The sequence below is a fragment of the Onychostruthus taczanowskii genome, unplaced genomic scaffold (assembly GCF_017590055.1).
Source record: "Onychostruthus taczanowskii isolate IOZ18803 unplaced genomic scaffold, ASM1759005v1 scaffold48, whole genome shotgun sequence".
Taxonomy (NCBI): domain Eukaryota; kingdom Metazoa; phylum Chordata; class Aves; order Passeriformes; family Passeridae; genus Onychostruthus; species Onychostruthus taczanowskii.
The window spans coordinates 545,304-571,941 of NW_024502347.1; the positions used below are offsets into that span (position 1 = coordinate 545,304).

The 26,638-nt window shown below is 41.5% G+C and overlaps 2 protein-coding genes across 3 annotated transcripts in view; one reads left to right on the forward strand and one right to left on the reverse strand.

Moving 5' to 3' along the window:
- REV3L (REV3 like, DNA directed polymerase zeta catalytic subunit) overlaps positions 1–14,829 on the forward strand; it is a 113,375-nt gene extending 98,546 nt beyond the window's left edge. Inside the window, exons 23-32 of one of the 2 annotated variants that reach the window (XM_041414846.1) lie at positions 1,496–1,740; positions 2,725–2,833; positions 3,690–3,896; positions 4,539–4,648; positions 5,671–5,785; positions 7,186–7,323; positions 8,155–8,345; positions 9,403–9,649; positions 11,073–11,282; positions 13,655–14,829. In XM_041414846.1, the coding sequence (XP_041270780.1) occupies positions 1,496–1,740; positions 2,725–2,833; positions 3,690–3,896; positions 4,539–4,648; positions 5,671–5,785; positions 7,186–7,323; positions 8,155–8,345; positions 9,403–9,649; positions 11,073–11,282; positions 13,655–13,795 (1,713 nt within the window). In that variant the 3' untranslated portion in view covers positions 13,796–14,829. Of the gene's footprint in view, positions 1–1,495; positions 1,741–2,724; positions 2,834–3,689; positions 3,897–4,538; positions 4,649–5,670; positions 5,786–6,603; positions 6,782–7,185; positions 7,324–8,154; positions 8,346–9,402; positions 9,650–11,072; positions 11,283–13,654 lie in introns of those variants that run through there. The other variant, XM_041414847.1, reaches the window with a different exon arrangement.
- Positions 14,830–15,056: 227 nt separating this feature from the next.
- On the reverse strand, positions 15,057–26,020 carry MFSD4B (major facilitator superfamily domain containing 4B). Its single transcript, XM_041414837.1, has 4 exons — positions 25,098–26,020; positions 24,840–25,008; positions 22,249–22,365; positions 15,057–20,149 (listed from the first exon to the last, which is right to left on the reverse strand). Exons 1-4 carry the CDS (start codon positions 25,485–25,487, stop codon positions 18,906–18,908), a joined length of 1,920 nt encoding a protein of 639 aa, XP_041270771.1. The 5' UTR covers positions 25,488–26,020; the 3' UTR covers positions 15,057–18,905.
- Positions 26,021–26,638: the final 618 nt, after the last annotated feature.

Below are 26,638 nucleotides of genomic sequence, written 5' to 3' on the forward strand. Positions count from 1 at the left end.
GCATGAAGGACATTGAGGGGCTGGAGTGAGTCCAGAGAAGGGCAGTGCAACTGGTGAAGGGTCTGGAGCACAAGGTCTGTGAGGAGCAGCTGAGGGAACTAGAGGAAATGAGGCTCAGGGCTGACATTATTGCTCTCTGTGACACCCTGAAAGGAGGCTGTAGTGAGGTGGGGATCAGTCTCCCAAGTACGATGCAAGAGGAAATTGCCTCAGTTTGTTCTCTAGCTGGTTTAGATTGGGTATTAAAAAATCCCTTCTCCAAGAGGATAGTCAGACACTGGAACAGGCTGTCCAGGGTCACCATCCCTGAAATTAAAAGATGTGTAGATGTGGTGCTTGGCAGCATTGGGTTAACAGCTATTTGGTTGATCTTAGAGGTCTTTTCCAACCTAAATTCTACAATGCTATGAAAACTAGGGAAGAAAAACCCAAAATCTACCTCTTGCCAGAACCAGTCCCTGACCACCTTGTCATACATCCAAGTTCATCACTGGACACAAATTAATGTGCAATTATTGCAAGGCAGCAGTGGTAGTTTTATTTATGTTGCTCCCCAACTATGCATCAAACCCCAACCTCTATTAAAGGTGCAGGGTCTTGTTAAGGCTGTTGGTTCTGTAAGTTCATTTATAACTTCAAGGTTAAAGAAATTATATCTAACCCATTCAGGACAATGATTGAATACATAGTGTGTCAAGCAGACGGTCTTTAATAGTGATTTAGTTGCTTACAAAGCACGGGATTTTACAATTATGCAGAATTGGTCTTTGATATTTCGGGATTTTTCAGTCCCTTGACACCCATGTGTGTAGTTTTCACACCATGCATGTAAGTTTTGAGCTATTTTGGTTTTTATTCTGAAAGGACACAGTGCATACTGCCCATTTGTACTTCTAAAGCCTTTACTAAAGCATCAAATAATAAACAAGTAAGGCTGGGCTTTTTTTCTCTTGTTGCCAGCTACACATATAACATTTTGTGGTATCTTGAACAGGTTGTTTGTTGTTTTATGCTTCCTGTTCTGTGGTACCAGGGAGAAAGCATGATACCCAGTGCATTTACTGCATATTATTCTTTGGTTTTTTTGGTGATCTGCAGGTCTGACAATAGTACAGTTTAGCAAATGCTCATTCACTGACAGCAGCATGGCTGTCCATGTATATTGTTGAAGCCTGTTGGATGATTGTTTTTTCCATATATAAAAAGTGCTTGATTTTCAATGATTAGGGCTAAACAAAGAGCAAACATGTGGAAGAGTTCTACTCTATGTAATACAGAGTACAGAATCATAGAACGGTTAGGGTTGGAAGGGACCTAAAGATGATCAAGTGATATAAAATAAAATTAAAATATACCTTAAGAGCATGGCTATTTATTTTGGAAAAGCAGTTATTTGCACTTTAAATTCAGGAAATGTAAGTGTGTGTTTGCACTAGTTAATACAGGTTTGTTCTGCACTTTTGATGATGATGGTTTTATCCAAACCATTTTGCAGTACCGTGTGGAGTCGGTGATGCTGCGCATTGCAAAGCCCATGAACTACATTGCTGTGACTCCCAGTGTCCAGCAGCGAGCTCAGATGAAAGCCCCACAGTGTGTTCCCTTGATAATGGAGCCAGAATCCCGCTTCTACAGCAACGCTGTTCTTGTCTTGGATTTCCAGTCCTTGTATCCTTCCATTGTCATAGCATACAACTACTGCTTTTCTACCTGCCTGGGACATGTTGAGAACTTAGGAAAGTAAGTTGTTACTCTTTTCTCACGATCTTTGATTCTGTAGATACTTGAGTGTTTTTTCCAAGGTACTGAGAACCTCTGGTTGCCATTGGAAACAATGGGAACGTATGAATAGCACCATTTTCTGTTACACAATACAGATGATAAAAATCTACCATGTGGGTGTGTGCACATGTTATACACATACATATACAAATCTATTTGTATTTTTAATTAAATACAGGATTACACTGTTCTCTTAAAAACCCCTGGAAACAAGTCTGTGCATGTGTGTATGTACACCTCTTTGACTTTTGTGGTGATGCTGGTTTTTAACATTGCTTCAAAGTAAATTAAAATTACTATAAATCCACCATCTGTCTTCAAAACTAGACTGGGGTTATTCCTTAATGAACTATGATTGCTCCTGTATCACTTGTAGTTCACTCTGGTTCTAATGACTAAAAATTAAAAGGTACAATTGAGTTATTCTTTGTAGCGTGTTTTATTGAGCTTAACAGTTATTCTGTTAATTGGAAAAAGATCTTACTGCTTGTTATAATTACCTCTATAAAGCAGTATTTTGAAGAATGGAAATATGCCTGCAGTAATTGCTAGGTGTCACCATCAGGTTTTCACGTTCCTGATTTGACATTCTGAATTTGGAGGAAGAAAGTGCAGTGTGGTACTTGGTAAACATGCATGGTTTCCATAGGGGATTAGAGTACTGAGTACATACCTCCACTAACTCAGTATTTAGTAATAATTCATAACACAGAGCAGAATTGATAAATTATGCATGCATTGGAATTTAGCTATTTATTACTACTTTGTTCCTAGAACCTTCTGTATGTAGCTAAGAAATTTGAAATTATGTTATGTTTGTTTATACTTGAGATTATTCTGTCCTTGCTGGCATTATTAGCATTTTAATGTGAGCTGATGTTTTCACTTGATTAGTCTGTAAATGAATGAATTGTCTTCATATTTAAATTTTCTCTTTATTAGGTATGATGCATTCAAATTTGGCTGTACTTCTCTGAGAGTACCTCCTGACTTACTCTACCAGATTAGACATGATATCACAGTGTCACCCAGTGGAGTAGCTTTCGTCAAGGTAATGATATTAGTGCTCTGTGACAGCATTTTCACTGCTTGTTGGCTCACTTAAGATCAAATTGATATTGTAGTTTATATTTTGCTGCATTAAGAGCTGACAGAAAGGGGAGGTTCATTCTCTTGTTTCACAATGTTTTTGATATTTGTCAAAGTGCTGAACTTCTGGCATCTCAGGAAGTAAAATGTCTTTATGCTTTCCTTTATACTGAAGGCTTATTTCATCTATAATTAAACTGTATTTTACTTGTGCAGTTTGGGGATCAAATAGTAATTATCTGTGTGTAACAATAATTTTTCTCCTGTCTGTATAGCAGAATGCTTTCTTAGAAAAAGAGTAATGATTTGGGAAATGAGAGTCCCTGACTTGCTTTCTATTGTTCTCATTTTGTAATGTGTCCTGCTGGCTGATGTGTAATGAGTATGGCCTGGAGCTGTTAAAAATATTTAGGCAATCACCAGCATATCTGTATTTAAGGTAAAACAAAAGCTTTAAGTAAAAAATATTTGCAGAATTTTTAAAAGATAATGTTCCTTCATCATTTAATACTTTGAGTATTAACAGCTAAATATTGAAGTCCCGTTTTAGTTAATAAGGTTATCTAAACATTGCATCAGCAGGGCTGATGAATACAAAGAACAAAAAGCTATTTGTTCTGTCCTTAAGATCTTTGCCTGTGTTCTAGGTTCCTTGTAGTATTTGTAGGAAAAGCCAGATTGTTGGTGGCTGGGGCATCTTGCTAGTTAATTTGTCTTCCTGTCAGTGGTTAACTAACTGTTCTGGGGTTTGATTTTACTCTTAACTGTTTATGTTGGGGTTTCTAACACCATGTTTTTCTTTGTTCCCTTTATGGCAGCCTTCAGTAAGAAAGGGTGTGCTGCCAAGGATGCTAGAAGAAATCTTGAAGACCAGGATAATGGTGAAACAGTCAATGAAGGCTTATAAGCATGACAAGGCTGTGACTCGAATGCTTGAAGCTCGTCAGTTGGGTCTTAAATATATAGCTAATTTCACTTTTGGCTATACTGCTGCTAATTTTTCTGGAAGAATGCCATGCACTGAGGTAAGGGTTGCAGGTAAAATGTATAAAAGTGTTGGAAGGACACTAGTCAGATAACATAATATTATTATTATTATTTGAAACAAATTAAATACCTTCAGAAAAGCTGTTTTTATTTGTAGTACTGAAAATCAGAAACTTAGGATTTATTTGTGATCTTCCAGAAAAATATGAAGGTCGTTTTCTTCCTGTAAAGAAGCGTTTGGTATTGGCATTGCTGTAGAACTGTTTCCAAAGTTAAATTGGATTACAGTTCTCATAGTGGAAATAAAACAAAACTTTGTAGCTTTTTCTTTGTTTTCATAGGAATCAGCAGAATCCAAAAACTGGAGGAAATTATCCTGAGCAGTCTTGTCTTGCTCCATAGATTTTTAATATATATCATAAAGTTCTAAAGAAGTTTAAAACAAATTGTTCTTTATTTTAATACTTGATAATTTTTGATCATTTTTTCTTTTAGTTTTTGTTATTTTGGGTAAATTAAGCAACCTTTTTATTTAGTATATGCATTTAAACCATGAAATAAAATATGTCATCTCAATACAGTGATTTTCATAACAAGATCAAGCATGGATAGACTGTGGTTACCAAGAGCTAGTATTGGGTTTAGCAGTAGAAATAAAGATTTTCAATCTAACTTTGCAGATTGGAGACAGCATTGTCCACAAAGCCAGAGAAACATTGGAGCGTGCCATTAAACTGGTGAATGATACCAAAAAATGGGGTGCTCACGTTGTATATGGTGATACAGACAGGTAATTCCTAATTTGCTTCTTAAAATGTTTTAAAATCGTAATAGTTCTTCATAGATAGATTTTGCTTTTGTCTGAGCAAGGTGAATTTATGGTGCTGAAAAGGGTGTGTGGATCTTCTTTGGGCGTTGCTTACTGCCTTGCAGAATATGCAAAATGAACAATGCCGAGTTTGCTTGGTTTCTTTAAGGACTTTAAAGGTTTCCTTTCCTTTGAAAATTATGTGGAACAGAAAGAGGAGGGGGGAATATTTTTTTCAGTTGTGAATTAGTATAAATCTAATTTACCAAATTATTACTATTTTTGTGCCTGTTTCTGCTGCCATTTTTATTTTTGAAAATAGAGTATATATAACACAGTAGGCATTGCACCTCGAGGAGGGCACTGTTTTAAGCTTCAGAAGTGGATACAATTCAAAAGCAGCCACCAGAGTACACAAAGATATTATTAGGCTGCCTGACATACATTTTCTCAGTCAGTCTTTCATCTAAATAATAGTCATGCTCTAGGCATATCCGTCTCTGTTCCACACTTGGATAATTTTTCAGCCATTGGGAAACAAAGCTTGTCTGGCTGTCCTTTCTTAATAACTTATTAAACCAGTGACTGATTTCAGCCAGATCTGATAAAAGACTTGACATTTCAAAGACACTGAATTCATGGTGGTTTCATTTAAAAAAAAAATTGTTGGAGAAAGGAAGTAAAATCCTGCTGCTGCCCATAGTGGGAAAAAAATGGTATACCAGAGCTCTTTACAATTCTTTCCTAGGAACTCCAGTTTTGCAGTGCATGGGAGCAGTCCAGTCCCTGCCTCATCAGATAGTCACAGCATTCATTAGCCCTTTGGCATGCCTCATCTCATGCTGAATGCTGAAGTTGCTCAGATTTTTGACTTCTCTAGCTGAAGAAGGGGAATACAATCCATAATAACATCCCTGCCTTGCTACCAGGAAACTATAGCGTACGGTTTTCAGGAACTATGTTGAATAGATTTGCATTCACTTGCTATGTCTGATTTCTTGTAGCATGTTTGTACTCTTGAAAGGAGCCACAAAGGAGCAGTCTTTTAAGATTGGTCAAGAAATTGCTGAAGCTGTAACAGCAACAAATCCCAAGCCTGTTAAACTGAAGTTTGAAAAGGTAAAAGGAAAATACTTTGCTTGAAATTTGTTGGGTGTTATGAAACCAACAACAAAAAAACAAAAATCAAACCAAAAAAAAAAGCCAAAAAAAAAGTTGAAGATGAAAGATTTTTCTGAACCCTAATGTACATAAGGATAAACAAGTCATGTGCTGTTTCTGTAGATACACTGCAAGCTCCTTAATGCCTCAGGGACCTTTTCAGAGGAGCACAACAGTGTGAACAATAAAGAGAAATATTCCTAATTTCACGTCAGTGGCTTGTGCTGGCAGCATCAGGCAGTTTGAATTCCTTCTCATCAGTTTTGGGAAATATCTCTCTCAGTTTGGTATTGTATACTTACAATTGAATCAATGTATGCAACTTAGCAGAGGAAATTTTCACTGTCCCCAATTCCAGTGCATTAATTACAAGCCTGATATTTATTTTTCAGCCAGCCTTAGCACACTCACTTAAGCATATGTCCACATGATACATACACCTGTAAAATGAAAAGTCATTAAAATCCATTCATTAGGCTTCTGGAGGAAATATTAACCACAACAAATCTTTTATAGAAGAGTAAGGCAATATGTTACTGATTTTGCTGGAAGTTTGTCACTGTAAAGTCATTAGCAAGGTGTTCAGGTCAGTTAGCATTAGTCCAGGTGGTCTGGATATTTTCAAAGTACATACCTGACTCAACAAGATCAATTAAAATTGACGTTGCCTGAGGCAACCTAAACTCACTGCTCTCTCTTCCATGAGAGTCAGGAAGATGTGGTGTTATCCTAGTAACACTATGAAGAAAAAATTATTCTCCATTCTTTCATTTCAGAGTATTCAAGGAATACTTACCACAATCAAGAATAAAATAAGAGGTTGGAGAAAACAAGCAAAAGAGACCATGACCCTAAAAATGCATTCCTGATAAAACTGTTCTCCAAGCACAGGCATTTAAAAAGCTTATTTGCTACAAATGGAGATACTAACAGATTTTTGGCATCTCCCTGAGTTTGAAAACAGAAAGTTCTAAGCCACTACTTCTGCTGGGAACATTTTCTTCTCTGATGTTTAAAATGAAGTTGTCTTTATGAGAAAGATAATAGAGTTACATTAGAAATGGTGGCAGGTGCGATCCAGAAAAGTAAAGGTACTTGCAACAATTTGTACTGTGTGTCACTTTGCATCTGAGCTTCAGCTAAATGAAATACAAAGTGATTTATTAATGGAACACCACAGAATCCCAACTTCCTCAGCCATCCTTTAAGAGTCCTTTGATCTATTTTATCAGTTGTAATGATTTAACAAAAAACAAACAAAAAAAACCCCAAAACCAACAAAGCACAGTATTCCTTAGGAAACCCTGTATGTCCTGAACACATTCCAGACTGGGCTGTCTTCTTTCTGAACATTCCAGGTCTACTTGCCATGTGTCCTGCAGACTAAAAAGAGGTATGTGGGTTACATGTATGAAACACTGGACCAGAAGGACCCAGTATTTGATGCAAAAGGCATAGAGACAGTCCGAAGGGACTCCTGTCCTGCTGTTTCCAAGGTAAAGTATTCATAGATGTCTTCCTGAATGAAATTACAATCTTCTGTTATTTCATTTTTTATTTATTTTTTTATTTTATTATCCTTTCTCAAAGTTTCTAGTCCTTTGAGTTGTCTTAATCTTCATCTGTTTTTCTTGTGTGAGCTATTTCAAAAGATAAATTGAAGATCTTTTACAGCATTACAAGGATTTGTATTTTACAGCTTATATTTCATCCCATAAAAAGCTCTTGGCCCATGTAAGTCCTCTCAAAGACCATTCTTGATCCAGTTCACTTCAGCTGGAAATATTACTGCCAGACGAGTGAGACACACTGATGTGTCTTCCAAATAGCTCACTTACATAATTCTAGTTCAGCTAAGAATTCCGTTAAAACACCTTTTTTTGCCTGTTTATTTTAAGCTGTGCATTGAGAGGTTAAAAAGAAATTAGGAAATCTTGTTCTTAGCCAAATTAAAAGAACTTTATGCCAGTAAAAAAGGTAATGACATAGAAGGGTTTACTAAAGTCATGGCAAAATATTTTAGATGGCAGGGAAAAACATCTTCTCTCATACTTTGGAAGCTTCTATAATTGTTGAAAAAATCTTAGTGCTGGAGTATGGATGATGTCATGAAAGATGTGGTAAACTGAGGAAAATGTTGTCCAGTAATGTGTTTATGGATGTCTTTGAGTGGAAGACATTGCAACCTATCAATATCCTAGTTCACCACTGGTACTTTTTCTAAGGACTGTATTTGTATTTCCATATCATTTACTGAATTAATTGCAATTGATTCTTTGTTATTCAAACATACATGTTTTTCTCACCTTTCTCTTTTGGTTGTAAAGATACTTGAGTGTTCTATCAAGCTGCTATTTGAAACACGGGACATAAGTCAGATCAAGCAGTATGTTCAGAATCAATGCATGAAGTTACTGGAAGGAAAAGCCAGCATGCAGGACTTCATCTTTGCAAAAGAGTACAGAGGGAGTTCAGCATACAAACCTGGAGCCTGTGTACCTGCTCTGGAAATCACCAGGTAATGAGATCAAGAAGTGCTAATCACAGATATTTCTTATCTTGACCTTTGTGATGACAGGTTAGGGGTAGGAGCTCATAGGTTTTTTTGTCTTGATCTTTGTATTGATACATTAGATAGCAGATTGTGGATATTTTTTCTCTTGACCTTTGTACTGTCAAGTTACAGGTAGCAGTCAGATGTTTTCTTCAAATACTGTTGAAGCAGTTGTCCTTAAATTTCTTCTGTGTGTGAAAAGAGACGGTCCTGGAAAGAGCCACATGTTCAAGAGGAAAGTCTTGCCAGGACACTGCAGTAGTGTGTTCACTTCTGTTGCTTACAGTTTGGGTTTTGTACAAGGGCTGGACTCTCCAAGATTATTCATCACTCCCGGTTATTAGATATGTTACAGATTGTGACAGTGATATCTCTTAGTGCTGTGAAATACATTATCAGGCATAGTTTTTTTGTTTTTAATAAAGTACCTTACTTAAAGTTAATATTTCATCCTGTTGATATCCTTGATCAGTAGAAAAGTAGATAATGTAAGCTGGAACATATTGTCACCTTGCTTAATACAAAAGGTCTTCCAGTCAAGCTATGCTCCTGTAATAAAACAACGTCGAAGTCCAAAACTGATATCTATTTCAAATTGAATTGTCCTTTGCTTTCTGAGTAAAGGATAATTCAGTTTGAAGCAGGTATTCTACTGAGCAAGCAATCTCAGAAAGCAAAGGACCAGAATTTGACCAGAAAGCAAATTGTACTTGAGCTCTTTTTAGTACCCTGGCTGTTCCTTATTAAAATATTTCCTTAAGGAAGTGCTAGCTAGAAAACTGCATGCAAATCCAAGTGACCTGAAAGAGATTGTTTCTTCAGGGTTTGTGCCCCGGGTTCTAAAAATTAGGTTCAATCACAAGACAAATGAAAAATGAAACATTTTGGTCCTGTGCTTCATAATAGGCACTGACTCCAGTCATTTGGAGAGCAACTAATTAATAAGATGGGGAAGCTTACAGGCAAATGAAACAACTATGAGTTTGCCGCTGGATGCGTTCTCAAGGCTGTGTTTTGACAGGAGAATGCTTGCCTATGACCGGCGCTCCGAGCCGCGCGTCGGGGAGCGCGTGCCCTACGTCATCGTGTGCGGCATGCCCGGCCTGCCCCTGATCCAGCTCGTGCGGCGGCCCCTCGAGGTGCTGCAGGACCCCAGCCTGAGGCTCAACGCCACCTACTACATCAGCAAGCAGATCCTGCCCCCCCTGGCCAGGGTGTTCTCGCTCATTGGCATAGACGTCTTCAGCTGGTACCACGAGCTGCCGCGGGTGAGTGTTTTCAAACAGGAGTCGGCAAGTGCAGTGCGTCTGGGTGCAGTGTTTGGCCTTGTTGTGACTTTCAGTGCAGTGAGGTTGATAGGAGGCAACAGCAAAGGTTGTTTTGTGAAGCAGCGTTTGATGCTCAAATATGCAGTTCTGATTCTTTGATCTTCTGTGTGGGGTTTTTTTCACATAGTAAATCAGTTTTTTCAACCCTTCTGTGCAGGGCTGATCACAGTCATCCTCTGTTTCCTGATGCCTTCTATAGTTCAAGAGAATATTTTGCCATAACTCTGTATTTTTAGCAGTATGTGTATGTGCATCTGTTTGGCCACTTTTTAAATCTCTCTATATTACATGTTGGAACTCCTGTTTTTCCAAAATGTTCTGAAGATCTCTTGTCTGTATAGAAAGGGTGGCATGCCCCAATGGCAGGAACACTTTAGAAATTTTATCACCAGAAATTTAAAGCCAATAACACCCAAACATGACTTCCCTAAAAGTTAAAGAAGTCATTGAGATGCAGGAAAAGAAGCATTAGATAGCTGGATTTTAGTTTGTGATTCCCCTGACAAAAAGGGATGGTGAAATACAGTGTATCTGTGTCATTTGGGTACTCTGCTCAGAACAGACTTCAGCAGCATAGTAATACATCATGTTTCCACTGCAATATAGCAGTATAGCTGTATTTCCCAATACAGCCTTGATTGACTTCAGTTCTTCTTCTTTTCTTTACCTTTCCAATGGCACCATGGCAGTCACCTTAAGTATCTCCAACAAGCTGTTCTAAAAAGGTAAAAAGAGCCCTGGCTTTCTGCAAGGCCAAGGAGCAGCAAGGAAGTTACAGGGAGCAGAGCAGCAGGAGAGTGAAGGATAGCACAAAGCAAAAGTCATGCAGCAGCAGGAGTAAGTGCAGAGAACGAACTTCCCAGGGTGATGGGCCAGTGGTGGAACCTTGTCCAAGGAAATCAGAGCATGAGCTAGTGCCATGGACCAAAGCACCATGGCAGAGCTGTGCTCAGGGCTGCCTGGCACAGACACTCGAGGGCTGGCAGCATCCAGAAGGCAGCCACTGGAGCCAGGGCACATTCAGATGCGAATCAGATCAGCACCTATAAAAGGAACAGCTACAGGAGCAGAGTTTGAGGTGAGATCAGGAGTTAAGGAGTGTGACCAAGGATATTTATGGTTACAGATTCTCTGTGAAATAGGTTTTGGGGAGGGCTCTGTTGAGTGTATCACTTCAGGGCCAGTGCTGCACTCTTCAGAGTGCTGTGATCCATGTTCATAATTTGCGTATGAACCCAGGCCCTGCAGGCCGTCTTGCACTTTCTTACTCCTTTGGAAAAAAAAAAAAACAACTATGTAATCTAGGAATAAGGCAGGCTGCTCTCTTGGAAGTTCATTACCTCTTAATTATTTTTCTTGACAGATTCAGAAGGCTGCCTCAGCTGCCCACACTGAGCTAGAAGGACGCAAAGGCACCATCTCCCAGTATTTCACGACCTTACACTGTCCTGTGTGTGATGAACTGACCCAGTATGGGATCTGTAATAAATGCAGAAGCCAGCCACAGCATGTGGCAGTGATTCTCAACCAAGAAATCCGAGAGCTGGAGCGTAAACAAGAGCAGCTGGTGCAGGTACGATTAAAACATTGTCAGATGTCTGTCAGCAGAAGACAGGGGCTGAAATTTCAAAGCAGTGTGTTACTGAATACTCCCAACAAAAGTGGGAAGTATGGTCCAGGTGTTAAATGTGCTGCAGCTTGTTTGCTTTACCCATTGCTGTTGAAGGCAGCACAGCAGCTGTTACTCTCCTAGGCTTTGTGGAAAGCTAAGACAAAGGAGGGGATCAGAAGATGCTTTTCTCATTTTCTTCTGATTTTTAAGAGTACCTTATATGGTTTGTAGATCCCTTTTTATAATGACAGAGAGCTGTGAGAATGTAAAAGATTCACTCTTTTTTGCATTAAAATAACAGATGATGTTCTAGAAACAAAAATGTTTGGGTCAGAAAACTTACTTATTTATATGTAAAACATGGATGTGGTTTAGCTTGGGGATTTTCTTGTTACCTTTCCTCTCGATAGGAATTTTCCAAGCTGCTTTTTCCCCTTGAGCTAGAAGTCAATTAAGAGGGTAGCTGACTGTGCTCATGAAATTATTACAGCAAAGCACAATGCCTCCCCTTGTGGAAACATATGCATACCCTCACCTAATTTTCATACTGTCATATTTTATAATTCATAAATATTTTAATTAAAATTTATTTTTAGCACTAGCACGTGAACCATTTTAAAGATTTGTCTGAATGTCAGGGATATAAGTGTTCCTAAATCTAAGCATTGATTTGATAGGTTCTCATGGGATTGCTAAAAATGCACTGTAATTCACTTCATAAATATTTCATTACTAAGGTGTGGACTTCTTGCTGTATTTTGTAATATTTGCCCTTATCTGTATTGTGAATGGCAGAAATGAGGACTTGCATGTTCTGCTGTTTTCCTGTGGTACTTCAAACCCTTTGCATTACTCTTGTTCTGAAATAAAGCAGAACTTGGCAGGCTGGTCCAGCCCCAGAGAAGGGTCAGTGAGTTTGATTAGAACATTCTCTTGTCCCTGAAACACGCAACAGCTCAGCAGAGCCTGGGATCCTGTCCCAGTCAGTGTTTGATGTCTCTGTAGAAGCATCTGTCTTATTTTTAATATGAAGGCTTACATATCCTTCACAGCTTAAATTTTTAGCCCTTTGAGATTATAAACATGCTGGAGCCAGCAGAAAACTGATATAAGACTGAGCTGTACATTATTTTAAACTGCACTCAAAAATTACATGCTCTAGGTTAAAACCATAGACTTCTCCCCTCAACAAAAACTGAACTCAGGACTTGTCTCAAGTACCACTTAGTGTGGTCCCTTGCATTTAAAGCAGCCACAGCCTCTTTCAGAAGAACTAGGCTGGGTGTAGTTGTGAGGTTACAAACCTGGAACCAGCTGTTTAAGTCCTGTTCCTTCTGGTCACAGGATTGGTATCCTCTGAGGTGCCACCTGTGGGATTTGGCCAGGAGGGGCTGCCCCTCCTCAGCTATTGTCAGTCCCTATTGCAGGGATTTGGTGCTGATGCAGACCTGGCATCACCATGGAAGGTGGAAAGAAGGAAAAGAACTAGTTTTAAAAGCAAAGGGATACAATTTGGGTTTGTTGATCAGGCCATGTGATTGGATAAACTGTGTAACATTGTAATGTTACAAAACGGTGTGGTTGGAACCAAATTTCTAAGGTTTTGGAAAAACTGTTGAAGGTGGCAAATGCTGCAAAGGTTAAAAATAAAATAGCAAAGCAGGGGCCTTTAGTTTCCTAAAGGTGTCTACCTTTGGAAAAACTGTGCCTGCTGCTATTTTTACTCCATTGGGTATCTCACATTAAAAGTACTTTCAAGAAGCATTAACAAGTAATTCCTTGAACAAGAAGAGCAGTGTAACTTCTGTGGCCTCTGTATTCCGTGTTGAGATTGATTGACTCTGACTAGGTAAAACTAATTAAAGCTTATCTTGAAATGAGTAATTTATTTAAAGTCCCTTTTCTCTGCAGAGAATAATTGCAGGACAAGAGTTCTTTCACAGAGAGTAAGTTTATCACAAATAGAACACACTGCCCCTGCTTAAACCCAGTCAACTTATTTACCTTACTTTTAAAAGTGCCACCACATGCAAGTAGAACTTAATTAGCAGGATTGCAACCCAAGCTGTGAAGTCCTGCTGTTGCTCTCTGCCCAGTTCAGTGGGTGATGCTGCCAGCCCCAGCAGCGGCCAGATGAGCTGTCTGGCAGCAGCCCAAGAGGCTGAAGCAGAGCAGGGAGCTGCTGTGGGTCCCTCCATGCTGGGGAGAAGCTCTGTGCAGAAGGGCTGTGCCTGTTCTGCTGATACAGGCTTGAGGATTTGGCAGTCCCTAGTGGTTTGTGCCTGGCTTGTGCTGTTTAAAATAATCGTTTTGCTTTTTCTCGTGTAACGCAGATATGCAAGAACTGCACAGGCTGCTTCGATCGGCAGATCCAGTGTGTCTCCCTCAACTGCCCAGTGCTTTTCAAGCTCTCCAGAGTGAGCAGAGAACTGTCAAAGGCACCCTATCTCCGCCAGCTGCTTGACCAGTTTTAAATTATCTGTGTTACAGGATCCCAGGTGCTATTTTTTTTTTCTTCAGTGTTTACCACACTAAGACTATTGTGCATGGTGCTTTTTCAATTCTCACCTAGTCCAGGATTTCCATTTTAACTGTTGGGTTTATTATCTGAAGAACAATGAACACTTACCATAACTAAATTGAAGAAAAAAAAAAAAACAAACCCAACCCATTTGTTGATCTATGAATAGTTCACTTTTTAAGATGTAAAAATTTCTTCTTCCTTTCATGTTTCTAACATACTGTTTTATAATGCTGATGTTGAAATAGCTCTGTGTAACATCTTGTAAATCCATTTCAAAGTAGAAGTCAAGTTTACTTCCTGGAGGAAGGAGCACTGAAAACCTCTTGAAATGATAAAACCATTCGTGTGTGTTCTTGAACTGTCAGTATCAAGACGTGTTACTTATATATTCTCCATTCACTTTATAATTTTGTCTGCGAAATATTTTGTAAATACACTTTTTTACTTTTCAAACAACTGAGTAAAATAATGTGCAATGACTTTTATACAGATAATTTTAAAGTTGGTTGGTATATCTCCTCCTAAGTTTTGCTTGATTCCAAGTAGATTGTTATTTTGATCAGACTGTGCAAGCAGTAGTACCATGTGTAGCATTTTGAAACATTATTTTCTAAAAATTGCTGTCTTGCTTTAGCTATTAATGGGGCATTGTGAGGAACTGTGCAAAGACATTTTTGTTACAAACCTGTGGGACTGTTGCAATACTTTAAATATAAAATTTTATTCCATTTTTGCTTGTTTTGTATAGACATTTCTATTGCTTCTAAATATGCTTAAAATATTTTCTTTCCTTACGTACTGTACAGTTAAATCTTATTTGCCACCATCTTGACAAAATGTGTATTTAGAATATTTGTATAACTGTATAAAATGGAAAAGGAATTATGTGGTCAGTGCATTGTTTTCTAAACTGGAAATCATTTTGTTTTAGAAGTTAATAATGGAAACCATATTAAAGTTGAATAAAATGATATGGTAAAAAATGATACGGGGTTTTTAATATTTGCCCTCAATTTGTTTCCTTCTCTGACATACACAATAATATTAAAAACAAGACTGCTCAAATCAAAGTTAAGAATCCAGCTTAAACTTTGGGATCTAAAACATCAGTAGAAGTTCTTGGAGGCCTTCCCCAAACCAGAAGAGAAACATTTCCAGTTTTCCATTAGTCAGAAAAGGACCAAGTTTTAAATTTAAAAGTCCAGAGAAGGTTTGAAAAATAGAATAAAACTTTATTTACATCAAGGAACCTGAGTGCCTTCTCCAGATACGAATTTATTACAGTCAAGACACCAGTCAGTGTATTAAATGTCACATTACACAGTACAATGTAAAACCCACACCAAGCAGAATAAAAACCATTACATATATAATAGAAAATCCACAGATTACGATGCACTTGTATGCAAAGTAACTCTAAAAAAACCAAAACATCAAGGCATAAAACCTTGCCTGGTCTTGCATTCAAGCATTGGTCACGTACAGAATAAAAGTGCAAATGCCAGAAGTAAGTGCTTGTAGTACAGTCCAGCACTCGGCAGTGCCTCAGGATAAATAAAGTATGACACTTAGCTGCAAGAGGTTACCTTTCACACTGGAGCAGAGCACTCATCTTCAAACTATTCCTGGGATGTGGACAAAAATAGGATTCTTATCAAATTCAGCTATCTAATTAATGGATTAAAGCTCTTGTCCTCAACAGAGGGATGGCTTTTCTAGCATAAGCAGGGCAATAGTAATGTAATACAGTTACTCCAAGTAATTTCAACCCCCAACCCTCCATTCTGGAGGACCTGTAACTTAACATAGATCTGTATTGTAAATAGATCCTCACTTCAGCTGTAGATACCAGGAAGCAATTTACTGTGAAAGGAAATGTAAACATGAGAAAACGAATATTCATTGTCTGAAAACAAGCCTTGAGGAGCACCAAAATCCAAGAGCAGGGAGCTAAGCCTTGGCCATTGAGGGTGCCTAGAATTGGTATGAGCTGGACTCATCCTTGGAAATGTCCTAGATCTTGTTTTAAACTTAAATTGCTTCAAGCACTTCATTTTCAGTCAAGGGCAGCCCCTGCTATTAAACAGGGAATAAGGAGAACACTTTCTGTCTGTCTGTCTATCCCAGTTCAAGACCAGAACTAAGACACTGAAGGCTCCAAGTCCTCATTAAGATGACTAAATTTAGGCAGGTCTCCACACACCAGTGGAAAGTGATTCTGCATAGATAATTCTTCAGATTGTCTTACAGCCGCTGCTTTTTGGATCCTTTATTTGTGGGAAAAGGCTGCTCTTACCTTGGCATTCCAGCCTGTTGCTCCATTCCTACTACACAGGTTTCCTGCTTTTTAAGGAGGAAATGGGGATGAATTGAAGTTACACAGGAGTTAATAGAGGCAGGGAAAAAAAAAATCTTTGTTTTGTGCAATATTTTTACATTTGCTGGGACAATGCTGGTTAGAAGCACAAACAAGTGTATATATGCAGTAGATAAGCTTCTAAGAGATTACAGCATATTTCCCAATGCAGCTTTGATTTCATTTTCTGGGGTTTTTTAGTACTTGATTATGCAAACAATTTAAAGTAAACGATCCGTGTAAACTATCCCTGAAAACAGTCTTACACGTAGGACATGCCAATCTGGAATTTCATCAAAACTTAGCATATAAATTGGGGGAATTTCAAATCTTCCTGGTTTCCCAGTATCTTTCTTAAAATAATTTTCTTCTGGCACCGTGATGTTGGATATGGGGAAGCTTTTTTATATCGACATCACTACAGATGAATCCAGGGGGATGGCAGGTCCAGCAGGGAACTGCCACAGAACAGTTTCTGTATCTTTCATTGTGTGTCCTGCACCTTCCCCCTGCCCCTCCACCAGTGAGATTTGTCCTCACCATCAGCTGACACCCCCTACTTCCCACACACACGGAGCAGCACACAGAGGAAAAATGGGAAGAGGAAACACGGTGCAATGCAGGCTCCAGCTGCCCTCATTCCACCCCCTCTCTCTGCCTACTACACTGCTTGCTTCCACGGCAAACCAGCGAAGCACGCAGGGCCACACGGACTCACTCCTGTCACCTGTGCCCAGGCCAGGACTGGGGCTGGCATTTACCATTCCTGTAAGCAAACACAGCCCTTGTGCCACAAGTGAAACAAGGCTTCATTCCAAGTGCAGGTTCAGGCATCGCACTGGAAAAAGATGCCGCAGAAGGAATCCATCAAAAACACAGTGGCATTTAAGTGCCAGCAGCAGAAAGAGAGGGAGGCTCTGCAACATGGCAAGCTATTAACAAAAAAATACTACAAGTTGTATTGTACTTACTACTTACTAACTTGCAGAAGAAAAGAAAAAGCCATTCAAGCCTAGGTTGCATACCTGAAGGACAAGAGAGGGAAGAAAAGCAGAGCTGGAAATCCAGGGAACATCAAACATTCTGTGTTATGTTACACCTAGAGCCCTTTTCTTATTAAATGAAACCTCTTAGCAAGAAAAATACTAATAAAAGTGAGAAGTTAAAAACTCCAAACGAGTACATTCTTATCACACAGACTTAAAAAATCCCTAACTGATTTGGAGTTCCAAGCTGACAAATGGCAAGATTACTGTTCAGAGACAGATTTTGCCATTTACTGCTACTTTTTTCCTTTTACTGGGAGGGCTCCCTGGCATGGCTGCACCTGCCCAGGGTTTCCTGCTTAGCACCAATGAAACTTCACACACAAACCACTGCTTCTCCACTAGGGAGAGTCCATCTTCATGTCATCCCCCAAAGAAAAAACCCAAATGTCACCAAGCCAACTGGCCAGGGGCAAGCAGTCATACTGGAAAGGATTGTCTCATTGATAATTCCCTCTCCTCAGATCTTCATTGTAACACATTACCCTGTTAAGTCTTGGGACAGGAAACCAGAGAAATTGTAATAACCTTAAACAACTGCCTTAAAAATACCATATATTAAGCAATCTCTTTTACCTGAAAGGAGCCAGCAAAAAAGGTGCAGTGGGACTTTTTACAAGAGCATGTAGTGATAGAACAAGTGGGAATGGCTTCAAACTGAAAGAGAATAGGTTTAGATTAGATATCAGGGAAAAAAGTCTTTCCTGTGAGGGTGGTGAGGCACCGAAACAGGTTACCCCTGACAAGTTGTGGATGCTCCAGCCCTGGAAGTTTTCAAGGCCAGTCTGGATAGAGTTCTGAGCAACCTGGTCCAGTGGAAGGTGTCCCTGCCATGGCAGCAGGTTGAAACCGGATGCTCTTTAAAGGTCCATTCCAACTCAAACCATTCAAAGATTACATAATTTTTTTGTCTTTTGCATACATTTGTTGATTTCAGCAGTAGTGCCATAATTAAAATCAGAAATACTTTTGATTATTTAGATTTGTTGCCATTGTTTAGTAGGTTGGAGTTATGCATTTGAGCAGATAAACAATGGCCCGTTTTGTGCCCTTTCTCATAAACTGCTTTTAAGTGACCCAAGGCATGGTTTCACGCCTAAGAAATAATTCCCAATTTTTTCTTGTCTTTGTCTCAGAATCTAAAATTCCTATAGTTTGCCAAAATGTTCTTCAATATACAGCTGCTGGGCAACACCAGAAATTTTAACTGATTTGATCACAGACACTTGTCAAACACAGTAGAAACATTCCTCCTTCCCAAGGTAAGAAAGTTCCACTACTGGTAACAGAGTGTCTCCTCTCTCATGAAACCATTTTGTGACAAAGCATCTCAGACCTGCACCTTTCACCCATCTCAAAAAACTGAGTAGTCTGAGTAGTCCCCTTCTTTCCCAGTTATTACAGTATCTCCTCCTTGGATGCATGCCTCATATTTTAACAGTTTTGGCATAGCCAAACATTTGTCATGTTGCCCCTTTCACATCACTGAGGACCTTCCCACTCCAAGACATATCGCTGCAGGCTGAAAATGAAAGAGAAAGGACTGGGAAAATGAGCATGCTGAGCTCTGCACCACTGTGAAAGGATTCCTGAACCACTTGACAACAGCTACAATTCAATTGCATTTCCATTTAAAAAAAAAAAACTCAGCTTTGACTCTATTCACTCTTCTCCCAGTCAACAATCCCATTTTGTCTACCAGGGGAGCCATCAGCAACCACTGAAGGATCACCCAATGCATTGTCCAGATGGGGCAGGAGAGAGACTTCAGCTGGAGAGCCCCCTGGTACCCTACGGGAGGTGTCTGTCACAGAGTTTGTCAGCTTGTCATTCATTTCTACTACCTCAAAGTCTGTATCGTTCCACTCTCTCACGTGCTCCTCCTCCTCCTCATCCTCAGTAAGCCTCGAGTTCGACAACAAAGTTTTCCGGGTCTCCCTGTCACTCACTCCTTGCGAGTCACGCTGCTGGGGCCAGGTGGCCAGTTTGTACATGGCGGGGAAGAGCAGGACCGTCACTACAGAAGTGACAAAGGCGGTGTACATAACGACAGGAACATGGTGGTACCTGCCTTGGAGATAGCCCACCGCCACAGGAATGCACATCTCGCCCAGCGCCGCGCCCACCACGAACAGGGAAGCCGTTTTCCCTTCCACCACCGTGTACTGCTCGATCCAGGCAATGCCGCTGGGGAAGATGGTGGCCATGGATGCTCCGTACACGGCGGTTCCCGCCCACAGCGCCGCTCGGTAGTGAGCGAAGAAGGCCAGGGCTGTGGAGGAGGCAGCAGAGCACAGGAGACTCATCACGATCATGGTGGCAGGGGACAGGAAAGCAGCGCCGAATATCGCCACTCCTCTGCACACTGCAAACGTGCCCCAGAAGACAGAATTCAAAGCAGCTGCTTCACTCTCCTTCATCTCAGCAAAGACCACTGCGTAAGTATATACATAGGAGCCATAGGTGACCTCAGCTCCCACATAGAACAAGAAGAATACGAAGAGGAGACCAACTAGAGGCCAGTGGTATTTGGCAAGCTTGTCCTTCTGCACAGAAGCCTTTGATTTGTCTCTAGTTGAGCTGCTCTTTGAATACAACACAAGAAAGAAGATGGAAATTAAGAGAATATAGGTCCCTATGAAAATATAGGACCACAAAAAGCTTTCATTGTGATGCTCATTCGGTGCTGCTGTAGTCGATGCAGCTGATGCTGTCGGCACAGACTTGAGGACAGACTGGTTTGTCTTTTCAGCCCCTGCAAGTTCTGGAGATTCAGAACTCCCCAAGTCCATTTGAGCCACGATAGGAGCCAGAAATGCACCAACAGCAAAACTGAAGTGCAAAGCCTGCAAGTGTGGCCCAACCTCTGATCCCCAGGTATACAGTGCCAATACATTGCCACCTGCAGATCAGAGAGAAAAATATTCATTTTAGTCCAAGATCAGATATTGTTCAAAAGAAAAAAAAAAAAAACAAAAAAAAACAAAACAAACCACAACCTATATTGCTAATTCAGTGTACAATAATGCCAGGTTTAGCAAATACAATGTGTAAAACAGCAGTTAACTGAAACTCTGCCTTAAATCCACGTGATTACTTGAGCTTTAGGAGGATATTCAGAGCAGTCAAAGAGTCACACAGTGGCTTAATCCAGCAGCAATGGACAGACATAACTGTGCCAGGGGAGGTTCAGATGGGGTGTTAGGAAATTTTTTTCATGGGAAAGGATTGTTAAGCATTAGAACAGGCTGCCCAGGGAAGCAGTTAAGTCACCATCCCTGGAGTATTTAAAAGACATGTGGATGTGGCATTAGGGGCATGGTTTAGGGCTGGACTCAGCAGTACTGGGTTAAGGGTTGGACCCGATGACCTTAAGGGCATTTTCCTACTTAGGGACCCTATGATTCTATGGTTCTAATTACCCTCCTTGACAATTTGCAGCAATTTTCAGCCTTTTTTAAAAGGGAAATTTAACTGCTTCTCATTTCTCTTAAGTATCAAAAGCAACAATGCCCAATGCTAAGAATCAAAGGAACAAAAACAACATTTAAAACTCATTTAACAACATTCCAGGAAAAATAACAATTCACTTGCTACTGATGGGCTGGGCCCACCACCCCACTGTGTTCAAATGACTTTCCAGAAATAGAAGGGTTTAACATCAATACTGCTGTAAACACCAAACTACAACACCATTAGATCAACAATAATGGCAGGAAATAAGATCTCAGAGAGGTGTTTTGAAGTAGTCCCTCAGAAGAATGCAGGAAAACAAAACAGTAATTTAATTCCTGTGCTACAGCCCTTGTCACTCAGCACTCTTCCAAATCAATTCAGCTTTGCTTTACTGCCTTGCTGTGAGTTTCTTCTGCTACTCCTGCTCAGCATGGGAGGTCTCCCTGGCTCTGAGGTCTGATCCAAGCAGTACACCCACTGAAGGTATTTTTACTATTGGCTGACAAGATTTTCCCATACAAAGAATTTTTAAACCAAGTGCCATGTACAACAATCTTACCAGAGCCAGCAAATAACAGCTCTGCACTCAGTTTATTTAACATGACCTGTGCCATGCAAACCATCTCTTAACTACTGGATACTGTGCCCTGCAGAGCTACCTCAAACCCCACAGAATTAAGGCAGACACTTCACATGTGCAAGCCATCATTCCTCTTTGTTGCCAACCAGCCAAGCCAGGCCCTGGCTGGGATGCTTCCAGAGCTGTTGGGATATATGTATAACTGACCTTTCTGACCACACCTATACTTGCTCTGCAACTTCACCAGCACGTCTCAGGATCGTAGAATCATTTAGGTTGGGAAAGATCCCCGAGATCATCTTCCTCCAATAATAAGCCTCTGCTAAGAAACTGGGTTTGAACAGCTTTCTAGCAAAAGTGCTGGGTTTGGGATTGTTTTGCCCAGGCCATTTGGAGTATGCACATGCCACAGACTTAGAATCTGGGGGACAGAACAAATTTGTATTCCCAGCCACCTAAGCAAGGCTTTCCAAAGGTGGAAAACATCCCTTAATTCCGGCAGATGGGCACCATGGTGCTGTGAACTCCCAGCTGCAGATGGGCAACTCTGCCAACAGCCGCTGTAAGAACCTCAAACACCAAGGCTTTGCTCAGGACTAGCTTAGGCCCAGCTAATGCTAATGAACCATATCCTGACCAGCTTCCTGTAAACGAGCAATTTAAAGAAAACATTGCTTAAAGAGCACAGGGCACTTTTTTTATGCCTGTAATGGCCCACTGAAATGCAAATTTACATTCCCCAGGAAGCAAGAGATACCCTACTCCCCAGCCCCTAAAAGAAGGCCTGTCACACACATAAACACTGGAAGCCTCAGGACCAGACTAACCCAAGAACCACAACCAGGTAAAACTGTTTCACTATTTTAATTCAAGATGTATCACAAGAAAAACCAGCAACTGTTTTGGTATGCTTGAAGTTTGCAACTCTTTTGCTGAAAGAACTGTCAGAGCACAGGGTCCCCTACCTGTGTCCAGAATTCCCATGGAACCTCCAATAACTGACATCAAGATGGTCAATAGCAGGGATTCCTTACACCAGGGTATGGCATAAAGACCAGCCGCTGTTCCAAGCATGGAGAAGGCTGGAAAGGTTAAAAAAAAACAAAACAACACACTCACATACTACAGTTTCCATTTAAATAGCACAGAAGAACAAGAAATACAAATAAATTCATGATTCCTAAAGTTACAGATAATCCTAGTAAGTGATGCAATGTAAATACCTCAATCCGTGGTTAGCAGTAGCAGCTATAAAGTTTAACAGATCATTTTTAGTTGGAAAAAAAAGGAATTTCATCAGGGTATAAATTCTGCATGACAAACTTCTTCAGCTAAAGCAAAGACAGCAGTAGCTCCTGTTGGACACTAAGAAGTCTTCTGCAAATTTCAAATTTAAAGTCACTAAATGTGACTTTAGTGTGAAACCAGCAAAATATGGGTCTGAACAGTGGCAAGCCTGTCCTCTGAGAAGTGCACAACATTAAATTTGGCTCCATTTTTAAAAGAACCCATATAACTAAGCTCTTAAAAATCCTATAAAGTAATTGTACCTTGTCCACTAAGTGATCTTCATATAAAGATGCTAACTTTTATTTCTATTTTGTTCTCACATGAGGGATGTATTTCTGAAGTTTTAGACAGAACTACAAAATTTCTCATAAATAAATTTAGCAGCAATTCATTAACTGTATTCGTTTTGCCATTATTGGCTCCACTTACAACATGCCATTTCAAAAAATATTTTTAGCAGATAGAAATTGCTTTTATTACCATTTGGGAGGAAGTTCAGCAGTTCAATTCTATGTTTATAATTGCCTCCATAATAAAACAACCTGCAATTAATATCTTGATCAGACAGTATTAGGTTCTTAGAAAGCTTGCACTAGCTGTCTCTATTATTTTTCAAATCAATACATGATCATAGATGCAGCAGATACTTAAAAAGTCAGTGGGGGCTGATGTAATTAAGAAATGAGGTTGATTCCAAAAGAAACCAGCAACAATGTCCCTAGAGAACCTAGCAAGATACTTGGAATACATGCCTCAAAACATTTTTGAAGGTGGTGTGCATGCTGAGCTGCATGCAGCAAACACTAGAGGTTGGGAACACTAAAGTCTAAGTGCAGCTCCTCAGGTGCCACACTCAGACCTAAAAAGTAACTTCTCAGCAAGGGCTCAGTTGTCCACTTCAGCTCTATGCCTGATGATTAGCACTTAAAAATTTCCTTGACAAACACAGATGATGATTTCAATTTTTCCTCTGTATAGAGTTTTTCTCTGTAGCAGAGTTCCAACAGTTGAAAGATGGGAGGCAAAACTACATAAGCCAAAATCTTACAGGCAGCCCTCAGATGATAAAAATGAGAACAGGTTCAATAGTTCAAATTGTGGTCTTGCCATAAGCACTACCAAATTGGAAAGGATTAGGAGCTCCATCATTTCCCAAGCATCGTTAACAGACAGCTGTCCTCAGGGAAAGAAGGAAATACTAAACTATTTCAAGTTAACATATGTTTCTACAGGTGTGTGCTCTGATTCCATTACAGAAGGCAAACTCTGACTTGGTCAGGTGCACAAGGAGGAGGTTAAAGGAAACCCACTCCACACCTGCAAGCACTAGCAATGGAAAAAGGATCTTACCTGAACTGACCATGTGGTTACAGCACGGGTCTTAAGGGAGGCACAGTTCCCTGAACTCAGGAGGAGAGCCAGAGCCCCGGTACACATTTTAATCCCTAACTTAGAGCACAAAGGCACTTGAAATAAAGAAGACAGGGCTTCCAATGTTTTCAGTGTGGGAATGAGACACTAACACAACTCTGAAAGGAGCCCCTCCTTTCTGGATGTGCGTGCGGCTCCTGGATCCCTGACGGCTGAGCAGCCTCGCTCTGCCTGGACAAAGCCGGTCCTGTGCTCCTACAGGAGCAAGTTTCCACAAGTCCAGAAGACTGTTAAAGTCATCAGCTGTGGTTCCTACAGTTTAAACTTTCCACTATTACAAACAGTAATTAATGTTTCCCACTGTAAATAAGTTAAAATTTGGCTATGGCCCTCCAGTCAAAAGCCTCAGTACACGAAGCTGATCGTGACTGAGGAGTGTTAAGGGAAGGGGAAGCTCCTCCAGCGTGACTGCTGGAGGTTTCTGTGCACACCCGGCAGCCAAAACAGCTTCCTGTTCCACGTGTTGTACTGTGTCGCTGCAGAAGCCCGTTACATTCCAAGAGCACCTACACTGTGCACGTTACTTGATACAAACTAAAAAAGCCCAGTTGTTGTTTTCAGTGCGAGCCCGTGGTCAGTCCATGCAGCTTGTGTCCGGTCGGTGCCAGTTCCCGGTGGGCCCCGGCTCCGCGGCGCTGCTCGGCGGGAGCGGCACCAGCCCGCGGGCATCTGCGGGAACAGCGCCACATCCCACGGACCCTCCCGCTCCCGGGGCTCGGCAGCGCTCCGGAAAGGCGGCGCATCTCCCTCGGGGCCGCGCTCGCTGCGGAAAGCAGAAGCTGCCCCGGACAGTGTCCGAGAGGGCGATGCCGCCGTGCGGCGGGGCAGCACTCACCGAGCAGCAGAGCGGCGTTCATGCAGTCGAAGAGCACCCCGCCGACCACCGACCCGCCCAGGGAGCCCAGGGAGCGGCCCACGAAGATGTAGTAGATGTCGCTGACGTTCTTGCCGACATTGGCGGCCAGGGTGGGGAAGGTGGGACCCAGCACCGCGATGCTCATCCCCTGCAGGGAAGAGTGCGGGGTCACCTCGCTCGCCTTGCGGGAGGGTCCGCACCGCCCCCGCAGCCGCCCTCGCTCACTCATTCACTCACCAGCCCCAAGAAGGAGGCGCAGAGCGTCCCGGTGATGCACCAGCGCAGCGCGGCCCCGTCCGCGCAGCGCCCGCAGCGCCATCCGCCGCCGGCCGCCACCGCCACCGCCTCCGTCTCATTCTCAGTCTCCGTCTCCTCCGCCTCGATGAAGGGGACGCGCAGCTCCCGATCGGCCTCGGCCATGGCTCCCGCCGCCGGCTCCGAGGGCCGCTCCGGGCCCGAGGAGCGCGGCCCCGCCGGCCCCGCCCCACGCACGGCGCCGGGAGGAGCGGGAGGAGGAGCGGGAAGAGCGGCAGGAGCGGCGGGCTCGGAGCCGGGGGACGACGCCGCCGCTTCCTCCTCCGCCGGGGGCTCCTCCGGGGAGCAGCGCTCGGCGCTGGGGAGCGACATTCCCGGGGCAGCTGACACTCCACACCGCTGGAAGTCTGTGCCACAGTGCCCGAGGAAGTGCCCTTATAAACCAGCATTTATTTTTAATCTGTGTTATCACTCAAACTGCACTCGACCTTTCAGTCAACCGATCATAAACGGTCTTTGCCTTCCACAAGCAGTTATGCCACGGTGATAAAGCAGAGAGAGAGAGAACTGATGGGTCTGCTGAGTACAGGTATTAACCCACGGCTGGTATTAAAAGTTTTAACATTAAAACTACATAAATTCCTGCCATTCCTGTGGAGCAGTTCACAGACTGTGCTCCCTGTCTGGCACTGAGCTGCTTGCTCCCTCTAAGAAAGGCTCCGAGTTTCACCGTGCTTGGTAAGTTTAAGTGTCACAAACAACTGGAAAGACAATTCCAAACCGCAGTGCTTTGTTTTGCACGTTGTTCCTAACAAGTAATACTGGGTTATAGCAGGGCACGGACAGTGAGCAACCCATTCCCGTTTCTCCTGGCTCTGGCAAGCATGTTGCAAGCCCCTTCCTGTTCAGGATAGCCTGGGTGCATTGAGACATTTAAAAAAAAAAAAAAAAAAAAAAAAAAAAAGTGCCTGCTTGCTACAAGTAACACTGCCAGATAATATTTAAATGTAATCGATCCCTTTGGAGGAGTGCAGAGTCTGTACCATGAGGTATCTGCAGAAAACTGCTGAGCTTCTGTTCATACATCCAGCAGTACAGACAATTCCAGATAAAATAATAATTTCAACTATAAAACAGCAGTAGTCACACACAACTCAGACCACATTTCTAGATGTTAGTATTTTGCCTTGTTTGAAATGCCTCCCCCAGGCTTCTCCTCACTGCTGTTTTACACTTACAAAGAAGCTTTGTACATGGACAGCGTACAAATGGCAACAGCACCCAGGCACTCATAAAGGGCTTGAGCATCTTTTTCATTTTTTAATTTGAACTACAAGCAGCCTAGGGAATAACCCCAGGTAAAAAGGGAATATTTCACCCATATCATCAGACAAATTTATTAAAAGAAATAAAGATTTGGCTCTACTGCAAAGGAAAGGTGAATGAACTTCTGGGACTTACTGAAGCTGTCAATGAGGAAAGACTTCATGCTTCATGAAGAGTAAGGCAAGGGAAGGTAAGGA

What these genes read in the sequence shown, in the direction of transcription:
- MFSD4B (XM_041414837.1), bottom strand. Translation starts at nt 25,487, where the DNA reads ATGTCGCTCCCCAGCGCCGAGCGCTGCTCCCCGGAGGAGCCCCCGGCG. An exon ending in GCGCCTCCTTCTTGGGGCTG is followed by an intron (nt 25,009 to 25,097) that starts GTGAGTGAATGA and finishes TCTTCCCTGCAG; the next exon opens with GGGATGAGCATCGCGGTGCT. An exon ending in CATGGGAATTCTGGACACAG is followed by an intron (nt 20,150 to 22,248) that starts GTAGGGGACCCT and finishes TCTGATCTGCAG; the next exon opens with GTGGCAATGTATTGGCACTG.